The sequence below is a fragment of the Idiotropiscis lumnitzeri genome, chromosome 13 (assembly GCF_059441095.1).
Source record: "Idiotropiscis lumnitzeri isolate Australia: NSW breed Sydney's pygmy pipehorse chromosome 13, RoL_Ilum_1.0, whole genome shotgun sequence".
In the NCBI taxonomy this organism is placed as follows: domain Eukaryota; kingdom Metazoa; phylum Chordata; class Actinopteri; order Syngnathiformes; family Syngnathidae; genus Idiotropiscis; species Idiotropiscis lumnitzeri.
The window spans coordinates 2,681,748-2,699,477 of NC_142403.1; the positions used below are offsets into that span (position 1 = coordinate 2,681,748).

Below are 17,730 nucleotides of genomic sequence, written 5' to 3' on the forward strand. Positions count from 1 at the left end.
ATGCCAAAACAGTGCCTAGTTGCAGTCATTATATGCACTATTATCATTCTAACACATTATCGCAGTAATACATGATTTAAAAATGTCAACACTTACAGACATTTATAAAGTGTTGCATATCTCTTTTATAATTATTGTGAAAAAATCTCAGTGGCTTCACGTCAACGAATAAAACTTAATCATGATAGTATTAAATGTGATTTAAGCAAATTTGTTATTTCAGACGTGTGTCAAACTGGTAGGCGTTTGCATTAATCAGTAAATCAAATCAAAGTGTTCCATTTTCTTTTATGGACCATGGTCATCTGATCTTGGAGTGTAAATGGGTCGTTGGACTTCACACCTTACAATGAGAACTTGGCAGAGACAGACCTAAGCGAGGGTGGGACGGTGGTGCATGTGGTTAGCATTTCTACCTCAGCCAAGAGGTTCACAGGGTTCCAATTTTGGCTCAGGCCTACCTCAATGAGGATTGAGAACAGTTGCAGAACAGCATCGTGATGTGTTTTTATATACCCTTCAGTATTATTTTCCATTGCACTCTCTTATTTATCTAATTTATATATTTGTCTGTATTATTGATGTATTGCACTGGAGAGGGGAGCTCTCTAATCTCATTGCACTCTTGAGTACAATGACAATAAAGGGAATTCTAATTCTAATTCTAATTGTATGTTGCACCCACGCTTGTGTCTCCCAGATGCATCATTTGATCAAAGTACGAGTCAAGTACCAAGTTCTTGAGCCAGTCATGATGAACTGCAATAACGATGTTGGCTTAGAACTTCCCCCAATGTCAAAGCACCAATGCATTTCATAGATTCATGTACTGTTAATACAGTCACTTGATAAACACGATAAGTTGGGCCAACAAAAGGGACAAATCTCAATAAAGACATTTATTTTGTACCAAAATAGGCAGTTAGCGCAGGGATAAATATCATCATATGTTTTATATTTATATATATAGCTCCATCTCTGAAAAAGATTGCATCAGTGCTTAACTCTAACAGACAGTGGCATAAAAAACCCTGGCTAAAACACAAAGCCAGAATCTAACAAAGAGTCCAGTTCTGTTAAAGCAATCAACAATTATTAATGGGTATAAATATAAAGTAGCTCCAGATACTGTGAGGAATGCAAAACCTTTTAGCTTTCAAAACTCAAGTGGTGCAGAACCGGCTTCTCTGTGAGGCTCTGGGCTCCAGTCAGTTTTGGAGAGGAAAAAAAGAGGGTGTGGGATGGGTTGTTGCAAACATGTAGTTGACAAGGTCCAACTCGGGGTACATTTTCGAAAGCATCATAACTATTGCAAATCTAAATGGTGATATAAGACACTAGCGCATTATTTGAGAGTCGCCTCATTCACGACCGTAGCGCTCAAAGTACAAAACACTTCACCAATCGGACGCACAGCGCTCCCAACACAACCACTAATAAAAAATAGCGTGTTCCATGACCTCACTTATATGTAAGCAATGCTATCATTTTTACTGGAATATATAAGATCCCCTGAGAAGTCCTCTTGTAAACAAATAATATCCATGAGCAAACAGACTCGGAAAAAGGCGACACGACAGCTCAAGTCATCAACTTCGAAAGGAGTTCACTAACCCCTGGGTGACATCATGATGGCTTCTCCCAATATTTTTCTGTGGATTGATATGTAACAACATTTCATGGGAGCATGCAGTCAAGTCAGTATGATGTTTAATTTCGGGAGAACGCAGTGAGAACAAATCAAAGTAAGTGTCATGTACCAGGGCGACGGTCATTTATGTGGCAAGTCTCAGGAGCTTTTTATGCAATCTGTGGCTGAAAGGCATGAATCACTTCATTTTTTGGTTCTGCCCCAGTCTTGAATAATTGCATTTTAGTCATGGAATATTACTAATAACCTATATGACCCAAGTGACCCTTTAAGACTCACAAGGGATTCACTGAAAGAAAGTGAATCACATAAAGCATTCGTAGAATTCCGATTCTGGTAAAATGTGCTTTTAAAGGGGAAGTCAACCCAAAAATGTTCTTTACAATATGCTCTATGCACCTCACTAATCTAAACACGGCATTGTGATGAATCTTACGATAGTCGAATATATATGATTATTTTTTTATCCATCTCAGTGAGCAGCCATTCTGCTACTTGCTGCCGACTGAAAATGACATCCCAGCTGGTGAGGGTTCAACTTGCTAATGTCACATGACCAAGCTCAGAAAACAGATGAACCATGACTGGTCATTAAGCAACTGCGATGTCATTTCCAGTCAACAACAAATGGCAAAATGGCAGCCATATAAGGTGGATAAGAAGGAGTGGATTTTGCGTCTTAATTTAGATTCTACAAAAAATGAGAGATTAATCTGAATACCGTGTTTAGAAATAGAGGAGTAAACATTTGGGTGTCAACTTCCCCTTTACGGAACAAGCCCCCATTGCAGTAGTGCAACCACAGTTCAAAACAACACGACAACAATGACATTTCTAACAGTGATGGCGGTGTTTTTAAATGTTCACTACATGGTGAAGATATGGAGAGGAGAGATGCAAGGCATGAGACACTGGCCGATTACATGGACAACAATAAAAGTAGAATATTCCCCTTACTGGGCATTCTCTAAATTTGAATGTGATTGGTCGAACCTTCACTCGACATGTTGCACCACATAATCCAAGTAAGGAATCGTATATCCTTCATTATACGTTCCCAGAAGAATAAAGATGACATCATCATCATAATCATGTTAAATTTTGTCTGTCAGTAGGTTGATTGGAAAACAAATTCCATGTAAACCATTACTAAAAAGATAATCAGAGAATGTTATTTACAGTGGTTTATTACTAGAGTATTACTTTTTTGACTCAGGTTAATCTTGGCATACTGATGTCCATATAAAATGAGCCAATCGAAGAGGAGAAAAGGCAGTTAATGTGTGGGATTAAGACTCAAGGAAAAGTGTATGTCGCAGCACTCCAGTCAAAAGTCATCTGGGATGGGATATGTTCCTGCTCACCTGTTACACTAATCAGGACAGCTGGCATAGAAAAAATAGCTAAACATTTGAAGGCAGACTAATTTTACTTTTCTTTTTTTGACATGTTCTGCATGTCATGGGTGTCAATTAAACTCTTGTTAATCATCATATCGTTATTTTTATAATGTATAAAACATAGTTGCTACATTTCTTATCAGTAATTGTACAGTAATATATGTTTTATATTAGTCCAACATGCCAGGGCACATTTAAAGCATCATCTTATATTTAAATTTGAGGCAGTCCGGCAGGGGAGTGGTTGAATGTGAGAGAAAGGTAGAAAAGTCAGAGAGAGAGTGTCAAAGAGAGCTATTCAATCTAAAGTGGAGCGATGCCATGAAAAATGACAGACACAATGGGAAAGAGGATCAAGATTTTGTCCCCATAAACATGCTCTTAAAGCTACAGCGTGCAAAAGACTGCTTCTTGGTGACAATACTATCAGTACAAACCCATATGTGAATGCATTACCTTTAGTTTATATGAAAACAACAACAACAAGCGTTGGAACGACAATGAAATCAATAAATCAGATAATGGTACATGTTCAGTTGATTCGAACCACGTCCTTAAACATTAAGGAACTCAGCTGTAGGAAGATCCAGCGGGCTGCTGGAAAGACAAAAGCTCCCCCCCCCCCCCAGGAAGTGGGAGTTACCAATCTCCAGATCAGTCTCAGCCTCGTCCAGCATTATGTTGGGGTGTGTGTGTGTGTGTGTAGGAGAGCAAAAACAAGCCGCGTTGTGATGCCAAAGTTGGTGTGTACAGATGTGTAGAGTGGGCAGGCTTGACTCAGAGCCGCTCCTTAGTCGGCACCCAAATGTAAGGACCCGATTGCTCTTCAATTATCTGCTTCACCTGCGAATACACTTCCTCTAAAGATGAGCCACGAACAAAAGCTGCAGAGGGAAAAAAAGAACATCAATGATTCTCATTTCGGCAAACTGAGGGAAAAAAGAAATCGATAAGCATTTAGTTAGTACATTCTCAGTCCATCAAAGCGTTCTGGCATATGCCAGTGCATGGCGAGGGATCCGGGAGGTTAAAGTAGGTTCTTTTGAATTAAAAACGAAAACCTTTCCATAAGTTGACACGGCTGCAATAGCACGTCAGCGGTATGCAGTCTTGGACCACTCGGATATGTTTCCAAAAAAAGTCCATATGACGCATGTTAAAGCACTTTGCACTCCATATTCAATTTAGCATTCTGATCAAACTGGTTTTTGCCTTTTTTTTTTTTTTTTTTGACTATGACGTGGGGCTGGGCGACATTGTTAAAAAATTAATCAATTAATTGCATCCTCTCACGGTAAAAGTATGCATCATAATTAAGGGTAAACTTAGTTTTAATTAATAATAATCTAATAAATGAATGATTTCTAAATAGGTCAATTATATACTCCAGTAGAGAAGCTAAATTGATCAAATAAGTACCAATAAAACATGAATTAGGATAACATTTGTTGGGCAAATTTCAAGTTGGAATTAAATGCTCGCCTTCCTTAGTACAAAATAGTACAAAGCAAAAATAATACTTCTGATATGTTGAAGAAAAACAGTACAACTGGCTTTCTGCTGAGTTTTCTGTTCCAATTACTGTATTACTTAATTAGATTGTATCGAATATGCTTTCAAGTGTACTAAAGAAAGCAAATCTATTTAATTCGATCAATTACATCTGAAACGTTGAAATTAACAACCAGCACTCAAAACAACAAAGATGCTGTTTTTTTTAATTGGATGGTTAATCCACATACAATATTTCAGGTTTCCCTTTTGTGCAGTGCACAAATATCTTCTCTGGTATGCTATTTTTCCATTTCCTTAATTCGCAACAACAGGTTCATTTTAAAACATTTATTATACAATTAATATACTTTAATCTAATCGGCCCCCTCCACTTGTCATGGTCCGTTTTTGTCATGCTTCATGTTTTTGTTGTGTCTGCTCAGCTGACGTGGGGGCGTTCACTCCAGCACCTGTTCCTGTCTTGTCGTCACGGCTGGAGAGACGCGCCCACCTGCCACGCACCTGTTGCCCATTGATACCATGATTACACCGCTACTTAAACGCACCGCGCTGACGTCTCAGCGTCGGATTATTCCTTGTGCTCATGTCCCAAGTGTTTATTCTCGCCGGTCTTGTTACCTGCTTTACGTGTTTCTCGACCTGGTTTCCGTTCATTGACTACGCACCCAGCCTCTGTCCTTCTCGGCCGTGTTTGCTCGCCAATTGGTTCACCTTACCCTTTTGTGGTAAGCGATTTTCGTTCGGTTTGTGTTCCTTGCCTTTTGCAAGCGTTTTCTGTTTTCCGCATTGTTTTCCTGGTGTGAGTTTTCCACCAGCGATTTCTGTTGCACTTTCGGTGCCGCGTGATTGTTTGTATAGATCTGTTTTTGTATATAGCCCTTTCTGTGGGAATAATAAATTCCTTGATTACGAATCTCGCCTCTCTGTGCCTGCGTTTGTAGAATCCAACCTTAACATCCTTAACACCACTAAAGTCAAGTATGCAGTGACATTCTCCATCATCTTGACTGGCTGTCTACGTTATTTTGTATTATTTTCTCCCCAGTTACTTAACTTGCTTGACATGTTGCTCTTTGGAGTTAGTTATTACTCTCCCCTGTAAAGCGTTTCCAGCCAGAACTATGTGACAAATGCACTTTATCACAATAAGCGCTTATTTCGACTGTGTCCCTCGGTGAGGGGTGCTTCCGGAGTATGGCGTTCCGATCCACCGAATACAGGCTGTTCGGTCCCTATACCACTGATGTCAGAATTTGGTTTGCATTGCTGTCGCAAGCAGTTTGCAGCTGAGTGTGAAGCAGTTGGGATGAAAATCAGCACCTATAAATATGAGAATATGGTCCTCAGATGGAAAAGGGTGGAGTGCTCACTTCAAGTCGGGTATGAGATCCTGCCTCAAGTGGAGCAGTTCAAGTATATTGAGGTCTTTGAGGTTCACAAGTGAGGGCCGGATGGAGCAGCAGATTGACAGGCGGATCGGTCCAACGGCTGCTGTGATGCGGACTTTGTATCAATTCGTCATGGTGAAGAAGGAGCTGAAGTTCTCGATTTTCCGGCCGATGGATGTTCCTACTCTCATCTTTGGTCACGAGCTGTGGCTCACATGCTTCCTAGACGCTTGCCTGATGAGGTGTTCTGGGCATGTCCCACCGGCAGGAGGCACCGGGGACGACCCAGGATTCGTTCAAGAGACTATATCTCCCGGCAGGCTTGGGACCACCTTGGGATCCCTCCGGAAGAGTTAGAAGAAGTGGCTGGGAAGAGGCTGTTGTCCCCCGCGAAGCAACCATAAGTGTTTGATCATGGATGTATGTATGTTTTCAATGAAAAAAACAAATGACAGTTTTTATTTCCCCAAATATTAAAAAAAGGCCAATTCAGAGATGTAATTATGAATACTGTGATACAGCAATACATTTGATCATGTTAGACCGTCATAATCTGTTTATCGCCCCATGCCCAATAAATAAATAAATATAATCATAAAAAGGTTTTATTTCAATAGTTAAATTCAAAACATGACATTTATAGATTCAATAATCCCATCTTGAAATATGTTTCAGAAGGTCAATTACTACTTAATTTTATATTGAAAATCACTTGTTAATTAATCTTCAAATTTCTCGAGAGGGTGCTTTCAGAGATCATTATCAAAATCCGAAAGAAAATAATTAAGTATTTGACTACACAAATAGTGACTTTTTGGACTGAATTTCGTATGTTTTTCATGGTGGTTTATCTTATATCTGAATATCTGAACGATCCTTCTTCTAAAAAGATCTTTGTCTGGTTGTTTCGGACCTCTTGTACATTTTGTTTTTATTGCCTCGTAGCTCACAGGATTGTACCCTTTTTACAGGGGCCAAATGTTGCAGATGAGGCGCTGTATTTGCATGTATGAGGCCACTGTTCAATTTGTGACATGTCCTATGTCACAAGACTACCAACAAAAAAATAAAATAACATGATGTGCCAGAGTTCACTTCTTGAGCACTGGCATAATTGCCCTTAAGTTAGTGCCTTAAAGCATTAGTGTTCCCTCACATACGCCAACATTTTATCTCTGAAGCAATTAAATGTCTTGAATTTGGCCTTGAGGGACAATTTTGATTTAAAAAGACAAGAGACTGCCCTCCGAGTTCTGTATCTGTTTGTGTATGTAGTGTTGCCGTGTGCAATATGATACACTTTAGTCGTGGACTGTAGCAATAATTGCAATAAAGGTAGCCCTCAACTAATGAAGGTTTGACTAACAAACATTTGTAGATGCAAACAAATGCTGACAAGATATTTATAAATATCATAAAAGGCCATAATACATTCACAGGTTCACATTCTAACCCGCAACATTATAAAATACTGTGCTGTAGTTCCATTTCTGCCACAACACTGTCGAGGTCATCCACGCACATTTTTCTCTCTGTCTCGCTCTCTCTCACTTGTGTGTGTCTCTTTGCAGAGTAATGAGTTAGTCAAGTTTACTTTTACTTTCTTTTATTTTTTTAATCAGGGATTAATTTATTTAATAATGATTTTGACACTTTCTGCCTGACTATATGGTGCGGGCTATAATTTAAATATTTCGACTATGGTGGGAGAATGCCACCTTTGATCTACATTAGCATCAAGATTTATATTTACTACTGGAACTTATTTTATGTCCAGTAGGATCCCAGACTAAATCATAAATGAAATTATAAACAACATACTCAAATTCATTTACACACACAAAAAGTGCTGGATGATTTACAATTGATAATTCTAACAAAACAGATTGTATTTATTATTTATTGGACAGGTGTTATAAAAGCAAAAACACTGTTTGTATTGATAAAGTCAAAACTGACCTGACTACAGTTTTTTTTTTCTTTTTCATTAAAAAAAATAATTAATTCAAAGTTGATTTAGTTGTAATTCTCTACGACATGGAGACAGAGGTTTGATGCGAATTAACAAAAAAATGGAAATAATAAGCGAGCGCATTGGACTCTAATTTAATGGCACGTAATGTGATTTGTCTGATTGGAGGTGCCATTGCGTGACGGCATTACCCACTGCACGTCTTCGGCTTCGAGGCAGACAATTTGCATTTTGATTGCGAACAGCCAATCAGAATGACCACTGTTTTAAATACTGCAATTATGGTACAAATGCATTAAAATCACATCTAAGAAGCACGGCTCAAATCTTTGCAATTTATTCACTGCTTTTTACTTCAGTTTATTCCTGCATGTATTTTGAGTATATGTTGGGCATTTTATTTTATGACACCATGTCGGTGATTGGTGTCACAAACAATACTTCTCAGCCATTGAGGGGGTTGATAAGCATGTAAATACAAATTATACCCATCAAAGAACGTTCAAATGGACAGCCCTTTCATTATTGCTGTGATATTACATGTTTACATTGAATAAAATTGAAATTTAAAATTTAATTTAATTTGTTTTTGACTTACAAACAATTTGGGTTATAAACACTTGTGAATCAGTATGTTAAATATATTTCAATGACTGGTGCCTCACCTGTGAAATATTCTGTGAACTCCTGCTCCAGCTTGACAGCTCTATCGTAGGACTTCCTTGCTTGCTCCTCAGTAAAACGCTTATTCATCTCCCTAAAGAACCACGCAGAAGTGCCAGTGTCAATGTAATGAATGCTCATTTCAATTCATTTTCTTTCAACCTTCAACCTTTTTTAACACATCTAAATTCCAAGCTCATGGAGAATTTGAATCACCATTTTTTCCCCTTTTCAAAACCACTGATAAAATAATTATATAATCATAAATTATGTACCGTACAACAATTCATATCCTTTTCGTTTTCTTTTTTTTTGAAGGATAGTGACCCAACCTATGCTGCCAAAAACAGCAGACTCATTATGGAACAGAGGTTTGCGTAGCTTTTTCACTTACAGGATGTTGTCAACATTGTGTGGCCGAATGAAAATGGCGATGGGATAGAGGCCAGCAAGCTGCAGACGCTTTATAGCGTTTCCTGATACATCCAGTATACAGTGTTTGCCCTGAAGGAAACAAAGAGTTGGACACAATGACACACCTATGCCCACTTAACATTGATCAGTCCATAACATTTGTTTTCTTCGTCCTCTTTACTGTCTCAACTCTTTCCACATTGTCTCCCCAAATCCTTGTATCTTACCTTGTCAGCGACTTGTCTAACGGACTGTATACTGGTTCCATACAGGTGGTTGTTATACTGGCCCGCCTCAATGAACTTGTGCTCCTGGATCTCTCGTTCCATTAGCTCTCTGGAGGCCATAAAGTGATAATCTCTGCCATCCACTTCATAGTCCCGGCGTGGCCGAGTTGTGTCTGAAGAGCAGACGTGTAAGTGTTAAAATCTTTTCTTCAACAAGACTCATCAACTAAAGTCACTAAAACAATGACGATAAACATTTTAGCACATTTAACTATATGTACATCAATGTGCACATTTCATACAAGTTTCTGATGGAATGTACACTGAAGTTTAGACTTACGTGGGACGCAGGAGCCAAATTTTTCAGGAAACTCCGAAATCAGATCATCATTGACTCGATCTTTCATTGGTCCAAGCACGATAACAGGTCTTGTGTAATTAACTGAAGAATAAAAATGGATTAAGTTAGGCAACGGCATTTCAAAGCAAAAACTGTATTTCAAAAGTGTATTTTCCTATCCTGACTATCAAATATATTTGAATAAATGATGGCCGATACAGTGGGGGTTGAGGGCATTTGGCAGGGTTGGGTCTTAAAGTGTTGTGCGTTCTTGGTATTGTAGTTTGTGATGCATTCAGTGCCTTTCCACATTCTCCCAAAATCATTGGAGGTTGTGTGGCACTGAATCTTTTTAGGCAGAGGAGTATTTTGCCATCCTGATGTCCGCAGCCAGATCTCTTCTTGGTCCACTGAGCGTTGATGTTTTGTGTGCCCTGAAGGCAGCATCCCTAACCTTCAGCATTGCTCTCATATCTGCATTCTGCCAGAGCTTCTTCATATCGATGGTAAACTGGCTGCCAGGATGGCCGAGTGGTCTAAGGCGCCGCGTTCCGGACCCAGTCTCCCCAGGAGGCCTGGGTTCGAATCTCGTGGCTGCCAGGATGGCCGAGTGGTCTAAGGCGCCGCGTTCAGGACCCAGTCTCCCCAGGAGGCCTGGGTTTGAATCTCGAATTTCCCCATTGTGGGACTAATAAAGGCATTATTATTATTATAAACGACGCTTACACATTGCTACAGCTATTGAGACTATCAGTATTAAAACATTCTAGACGATAAATACAAAATAGTCTTTAAAAAAAGTGGAAAACAGTAAGTACGGCGGTAATTAATATTCAAACACTGTTGAGAAAACGATCATCGCTCACCATTGGTAACGTCAAATATTGTTACCATTGTAGCATAGGACCCAACCACAACAAATCTATTTGTGGGGTTTGCTGCAAAAAACATAGGCTAATAGACACTCTCAAATGATCAGTAATTTCCGAATAGTTGGATTAATTTTGTAAAATTGATAAAACAATAATTGGATTTTTTTCAACACGTCTACGTTACATATTTTTTTCCCTCCCCCCCACACATAAGTAACTTGAATAACTGACTGACCTTCCTGCTGTATCACTGCTTGGTAGGTTAGGAGAGTCTCCTCCTGGCCAGCTAATTGGACACAGAAAGGTTATGGACACATTTAAATTGAAAGACAACGAAACGCACAATCTTAGACTTTTGAATTTCTCACTTGGCACATGGCGAAGCAGAGACGCACAGAAATGCACACACATGCTTACAAAGGACCAGAGACACCTTACCGTATAGGAAACATAGACAAATGCTAGGGGCACACGGGCCTCTAGGGGGCGCCACAAAATCAGGAAATAAATTCCCCTTTGTTAGAATTACTGGTATATTAAAAATAGTAATCACTTCAATTAATTCTAAAAAGGGAAACACTAAAATAGATTCATATCTAAAGCAATGCTTAATCAATATTGACAAAAATCAGGGGACGAGGTTGGTATTGATCCCTCGGCACATGACCCTCTGCACCTTGACGTTTAAAGTGCCGATTTTTTAAAATTATTTATGGTATGTGATTGTTTGTGAAAAGCTAGCTGCACAAGCTGTGGGACGAGTTAGATGTGCCACAATAGGACGAGCAAAACAGGCAGTTGCAACTTTGAATACGTCACCCATCAAGTTAACCTCTCATATATTCACATAGACACCGTTACAATTAAATACATTTTTAACAAGTCAGTACACGGATATCTGAGCTGTGAACGCATCATTCCTTATGTCACACACAGAGCAGGTCATTCGAATTTCAGTATATAATGACGCTGGCTGTGGCGACAGACCTGCACTGATGTTTTACAAACAACCCGTGTAAGTTGAGTCAAAATATTACATGTTGATAAGATAAGATAAGATAAGATGTCCTTTATTAGTCCCACAATGGGGAAATTTGAGGTGTTACAGCAGCAAAGATATAGATCACAATAATGTGCATACTTTATTACAAAATAGTTGGTAGCGTTCAGCAATATTTTATCTAATATTTTTATCATGACAACTCTTTGTAAGTTGCTGTCTTGGCCTGCGTTTGCAAAATGGAATGCTCTATGGAATAAAATTATCTGGTCAATGAAAGCATGTGAACACAATTTGCACTGCCAGCGACTCAGTGAGATCAGATGGGGTTCTTTTGGTTCCTCAAGACTTGTGCACATTCGAAAGAAGAAAAAAAAAAACATTCTGCAAAGCATGCACAACACACAATTCCGCTGTCAAAATCTAACAGAATTCAAATCCATATTATGTAAATCATAATCTCAGCTGGTGAGCCTATTGTCCTGTTTCCTGTGTGTAAGTAAACAAAAGACATTAATTTACAACCTCATGGCTAAATTTGCTTCATTCTACTTTTATAAAAATATCTTCGCACAAGTGATGTTGGGCAATATCTGAATTTGCACATTTCTAGTTTATGAGTGACAATCCAAATGCTTGTGAGCGGAAAGCCAGTGTTTGTTTGAATGGATATGATATACGCCAGTCAGCAGGGGTCACTGATAACACATTTACTTACCCCTTTCATCTTGATCCTGCACAGAGAATCAGAGAGAGAAACTTACTGGATTATCACAACAGATGTCCAAATGTTATCAGCAAGACGCCTAAACAGCTCACGCGTTCTCTTGCTTGCAATCAGGCACATGCACACACAAATTGAAGGGAAGGTTTTGTTTTTTGTTTTTTTTCATTTAGCAGCCCTTGACAAAGTGTGAGGAAAACAGGAAGATGGTGTGATCGAGAGATATGAATAGCAAGTGCTAGACCTTATCATCACATCATCGTTTATTACACATCAGAGTGAAAGCCCCTTTAATGAAAGCATTAGGTTGCTTCACCCATGAACTTGAAGCACAGTATTTTTTTCTGTCTCAACATTTCACAGCTTGTGTGTGTTCTTTTAACAAGAAAACCAGCTTGGCTTTCACTTCAGGGCAGTATGTCATGACTGCGTTTTGACTTCAATATTAGTACATATTGTACAGCGCTACAACATGATAGACAAGTTAGAGCAAAAGCAATGTAAATCTTAAGGTCTATTTGATTGGTACTCACCGATCTATCTTGAGTCTTCATCACGAAGGCCGTCTTTAACCTTGATCTCTCCTTTTTCTCAGCCCTGGGAGGGCAAAAGGGATACATCTGATTTAACTTTGGATATCCTCCAATAGAATGCTCATTAGACTTTTACACTATCTAATGTACATGACACATACCAGATAGACTATTAATAATTAGTCTTGCTCACTCCATCATTCAATCCCACTCCTCTAGTCTCTCTCTATTCCCCTTTTTCTCTTTGTATATACTGCCATTTCAAAACAGTCACCTTCCCATCTACCACCTCCCACATCAACTCCCCAATCCTTCACTTCTTACATGGTGACACAATTTAAATCATCAGCTCCCTGAGGAAAAACATGCACAGTAAAACATATTTTTGTGAAGAAACAACAGATTATTGACAGGGCAGTATACCAGGACTGACTTCATGACTAATAATCCAAGAAGATATGTATTCAGGTCTTTGAAAGCAATAAATTATTTTTCAAATTTTCCACATCTTCAATTTCAGTTTTTCCATGTACTGTAGGAAGCCTGAATGTTGGCTGACTGGCAGTTAGGAAGAGCACATTTCCAGTAAATGACATTCACCACTTGGCCACATCTCCCACTTTCAACCAACCTTCTACGGCTGGGGATGACTCCAACCTCCGGGCAGTTTGAGGGTGGGGGGCTGAGGTGACGCGCAGGCCACCACTCTTCTTCACCAGCACTGCTAACATGAAGGACGTCTCCAAAGTGGAAGGGCAGCACCTGGTTGGGTGTGCTCAAGTCTGATGCGCTTCCGTCATAGTCGAAAAGCGCTCTGCCGGCAGACATGGAAATATAGAATTAGAAAGACGAAATCCAAAGGTTGTAGTGATCACTAAGCGACAAAATGATGAGCTGTTTGGGCCATTGCCTTGATAAGATAAAAAAAAGCTGTAGACGATGCATGAAATATTCACAGGTAAAATATTGTAAGCTGATCACATACATATCATAAATTCCTATATTATACACATTTAATAACAATTAATATTGAAAAATGTGTAAGTAAGAATATTTTGCTTGATAATGCAAACAAGATGAGATTTTGATAAATACGACAGCTGGATGATGTACACATCTGTTTGTGTGCCACTCTGATGTGTGTCTGTGTGTCGACAGTCTGTGTGCATGGCTGAATGATGAGCCACCACAGAATTCCAAACCCGTCCACAGGGAAACAACCTGGAAAATTAGGGCAGCAGTGTGTGTGTGAGTGCGAAGTAGAGCTGAAATAACAGGCATCCCGTAAGTCCCCACTGCCTTCATCAATAAAACAGCGAGCGATGGAGAAGGGGAAATCAAGAGAGACAGACAGCGAGGCACACACCGTCTACCATATTTAAAAATCTCCACATATTTGAAGGATTTTGGATCAAATATTAATCCCAAGGGCTGGCAGTAGCTCATCTGTAAGGACTTATGTTGAAGTCCCGCTGCAGAAATATATTGAAATGGCAACTTGCTGTTGGGGAGATGCTAGTCTACTTGCTGGCTACTGTCGAGGGTGTCCTTGAGCAAGACACTGCCTCCAAATGCAAGCTTGAGAGGGGAACCTTTTACTGTGACATCTCTTGTGGGATGCGTATGGTTTGCAACACAAAATAGAAAATAGTGGACTATAAAAACTAAATAAATAATGGAAATTAGAAATATATTCAATTCATGAGAGTTAACAACTAAACATAGTATTTGAATGCCTGTTGAACTGCTATCATTGAAGGATTAGTGTACAATGGGTTCAGAATGATGTTCCTATTCCATTGGTCAATAGTTGCAAAAACTGATGACTGAAATGTTTTTAGTTGCACGTTACATTGATTGAGCCTTGTTTTGTAATTAAAGTCAATGTCAATTTAACTTGCAAGCATTTAACATGCTAGTACATTAAAAGTATGATTCAGATCTAATTACATGAGTCAAGAAACATATTGATCGCAGCAATGTTCAACAGAAATACTTCATAAAACATTTTTGCAGTCCTTATAATAATGGACTATCAAATTTATGAATTACAAACGTATTGAGGCCTGTCGCATATTTGGATACTTGGAAGATTAATCCTCAATAAATCAAGTTCTTATATTTTTATGAGTATTTTTTTAAGTTTTACGCCACTCAGTTTTGAATCAAAAACATACATTTTTATCTTTCCTGGATAATGTCAACCATTTCATCAGCCAATGAAATTTCAGCTCTCAGCTAGCTTCATGAGTTTATGACCCCTTTCTATCTCTTTATTTTGGTACATTGCAGGTGCTTTTTTTGGTCGCTGCAGATCTCGCACCTGTGTACAGCCACTTTCTGTGTATCTTGTGTTCCTTATAGGGATCATCTTGTCCTCTTTAAAATAAGTTTGATGTCTTCTTTTGACGTGATAGCTGAAACTGTCAGCAAGGTCAGACTTATTTTGGTTTTCATTAGAAAACATTTTTTTGTCTGAAAAACAAAACTTCAAACTACTGTTCCTTATGTTTAGCATGACCATGACATATGCTGGTTCACTCTTTTCTTGTTTCAAGATCATATCAAAGACCAATTGGTGCATGTTGTGAGTTCTCTGGACAGTTTTAAACTGCCCGTGAGCTAGGGTTGCGTCGCTTAAGATTTTTATCTTCACACCAATGCGATTAAATTCGAGTCAAAGTGGACTAGTTCCTGATGACAAAACTGATGTATTTTTTCAGTACAGTACTACTGTATAAACTAAAAACAATAAATGCATCGATGAGGTCAAATACCAGCCTCTGTCTATCGTGTTTGCTGGTATGTTGTGCATTACCTGACGTAGAGTGTACGTTTTTGAGTGGATCGGAGTGACGTGGAACTGGAACTGACACTGCTGGTCATCATTTGTTCCCTCAGGTCATGGATCTTTGCCTCAAAACGACTGTATTCTGCACAAACACACACAAAGGGAAGATTCATCAAGTGACAGGCAGAAGTAATACGTGTTTGGATTCTGCTTGAGAGGTTTGGTAAAAGCAGTCAATCGGAATTGGTGTGCAAATTTCCATACAAAGCTAGATTATAACAATTCAAGTGGGTTTGAAACAGCACAAAATAGAGCAAGTTCTATTACATCTCACCTGGATGGATTCTCAATATAAGCCAGGAAATCATGAATCCAAATAGAATAAAACCAATAAAATATACAGAGTGTTATCACAGTTGCATTCTACGCCAGCTAAATGACAAGTGTATTGTTTCAGCTTCACAGGTCAATCTGTTTTGATTTATTTAGGTATTTTAATGAGGACAATTTTATGAAAATCAATGAGGGAAGAAAATTAATCCATTCTTATACCCTTCTTCAGTTAAATGTCATTAATGTCAAGTTGTCTTGAAATATGGTGTCTTAAATACACATTTACTGTGGCGCAAAACTGCACTGTAACATTTTGTATAATTATCAGACCATGGGCTATACAGTTAACAACTATGACTTCAGCTGTACATGGCTACACTGATCATATTATACATGCATTCATATGAATACACAGAGTGATGTTCAAGTAGCGCAGCATTGGAGAAACATCAATGTTTTGGCTCATGTTCGCCTGTCGCCTAGAAAGAAACAAACCGAGCCCACTGGAATTCATTTTCATTCGTTTTAACACACATGTACAATAATAAAGAATAAAATCTCAATTGATTATTTATCTTCTTCACCGATGCAGCTATGTTTCCTGTTCAAATAGGAATACAATTTAAAACAGCTCTTCCCCATTCAAGGTGAATGTCAAGCAATAAATTGCAAGTGAGCTGCCATTTGGCCAATCGATGCAAAGAGCAGTGAATTGCTTACACACTCAGCACAACAACCCTCTGCACATACTCTTTATGGACCAATTTTCACTTGGCGCATACATGTCATTTTGTTCCATTCATTTAGAAGGTCCCTACCATTTAATATAATGCACCATGTGCCTAAAAATAATGATTGAAAAAATAAAAACAAATAATACTTAAACGAAAGCAACAAAAATAAAATGAAAACTAATAGAATATCCAACCATCCGTTTGCCAATACCTATGCTGATAGATCTAATCCCGGCTGGCCTTGCACTGGTCCGTCGCTCACAAGACAAATATAGTCAAACTATTCATACAAAATCGATTAATCGACAATTAATTTAACGATTGTTAAATTAATCCACAATTATTTTAATAATTGTTTTGTCCAAGACTTCTGATTTTAGCCTCTCAAACAAGTCTCTGAGTCCTTCATGAAAAGTGACAGACTATCTTTTGTGTTCAGTCAAAAGATTTTTGTAAATATCTGCTTTTTACTTTAACTGAATCAGTTTAATTTTTTTTATGACTAAACAATGACAAACAAACAACAATATTTGGTTAATAAACAGTTACCTGGAAAATGGTTTGTAATACCCAAATAATGCAAAATAAAAAAAAATAAATAAATAAAAATATCATATTATGCCATGGACTAATCGATAGAATCATTGATTCCAAAAATATTTGATAGTGACAGCCTAATGTATCATATTTAAACCCACAAGGCAAATCAAAACCTAAAATGCTTTCTTTGGGAACGTTGAAGGAAAACAGACTTCCTGAGGAAAACTAACACATGCAAAGTATAACACATCCAAACCCAAAGACACAATAAAAACTCTGGTTTTCTATTCCTGCATCATGGAGAATGATGCTTTTGTTTGTATTTTATCTTTATCTTCAATAATATAGGATATATTTGTTCACATCTGCAAAACATGTCTTCTGACGATCATACATGAGCACATCAGTGGCAAAAAGCCTGCAACAAGACTTCTGATGAATGGAGCTGTGTGTATGTCCCTGAACCATTACGGTGGACAGAATCAAATCAAAGCTACCTAATACAATTACACTTGAGGTACACAACTAACAGGAAACACACACACATACACTTACACAAACTAAAGATAGCCAGAACCTTTCCATACTGCTGTATTTCTTTTCTTTCATCAATAAAGTCAGCCTCCTGACAAA

The 17,730-nt window shown here is 38.4% G+C and overlaps 1 protein-coding gene across 3 annotated transcripts in view; it reads right to left on the minus strand.

Moving 5' to 3' along the window:
* Nucleotides 1–884: 884 nt before the first annotated feature.
* LOC148324040 (discs large homolog 1-like protein) overlaps nucleotides 885–17,730 on the minus strand; it is a 105,505-nt gene continuing 88,659 nt past the window's right edge. For all 3 annotated transcript variants that reach the window (XM_088312479.1, XM_088312480.1, XM_088312481.1), the window contains 10 exons: nucleotides 15,518–15,632; nucleotides 13,331–13,513; nucleotides 12,700–12,763; nucleotides 12,161–12,176; nucleotides 10,678–10,728; nucleotides 9,571–9,672; nucleotides 9,231–9,403; nucleotides 8,984–9,093; nucleotides 8,592–8,683; nucleotides 885–3,935 (listed from right to left, as the gene is read on the minus strand). In XM_088312479.1, coding sequence (XP_088168605.1) covers nucleotides 3,829–3,935; nucleotides 8,592–8,683; nucleotides 8,984–9,093; nucleotides 9,231–9,403; nucleotides 9,571–9,672; nucleotides 10,678–10,728; nucleotides 12,161–12,176; nucleotides 12,700–12,763; nucleotides 13,331–13,513; nucleotides 15,518–15,632 — 1,013 coding nt within the window. In that variant the 3' untranslated portion in view covers nucleotides 885–3,828. The remainder of the gene's footprint in view (nucleotides 3,936–8,591; nucleotides 8,684–8,983; nucleotides 9,094–9,230; nucleotides 9,404–9,570; nucleotides 9,673–10,677; nucleotides 10,729–12,160; nucleotides 12,177–12,699; nucleotides 12,764–13,330; nucleotides 13,514–15,517; nucleotides 15,633–17,730) is intronic.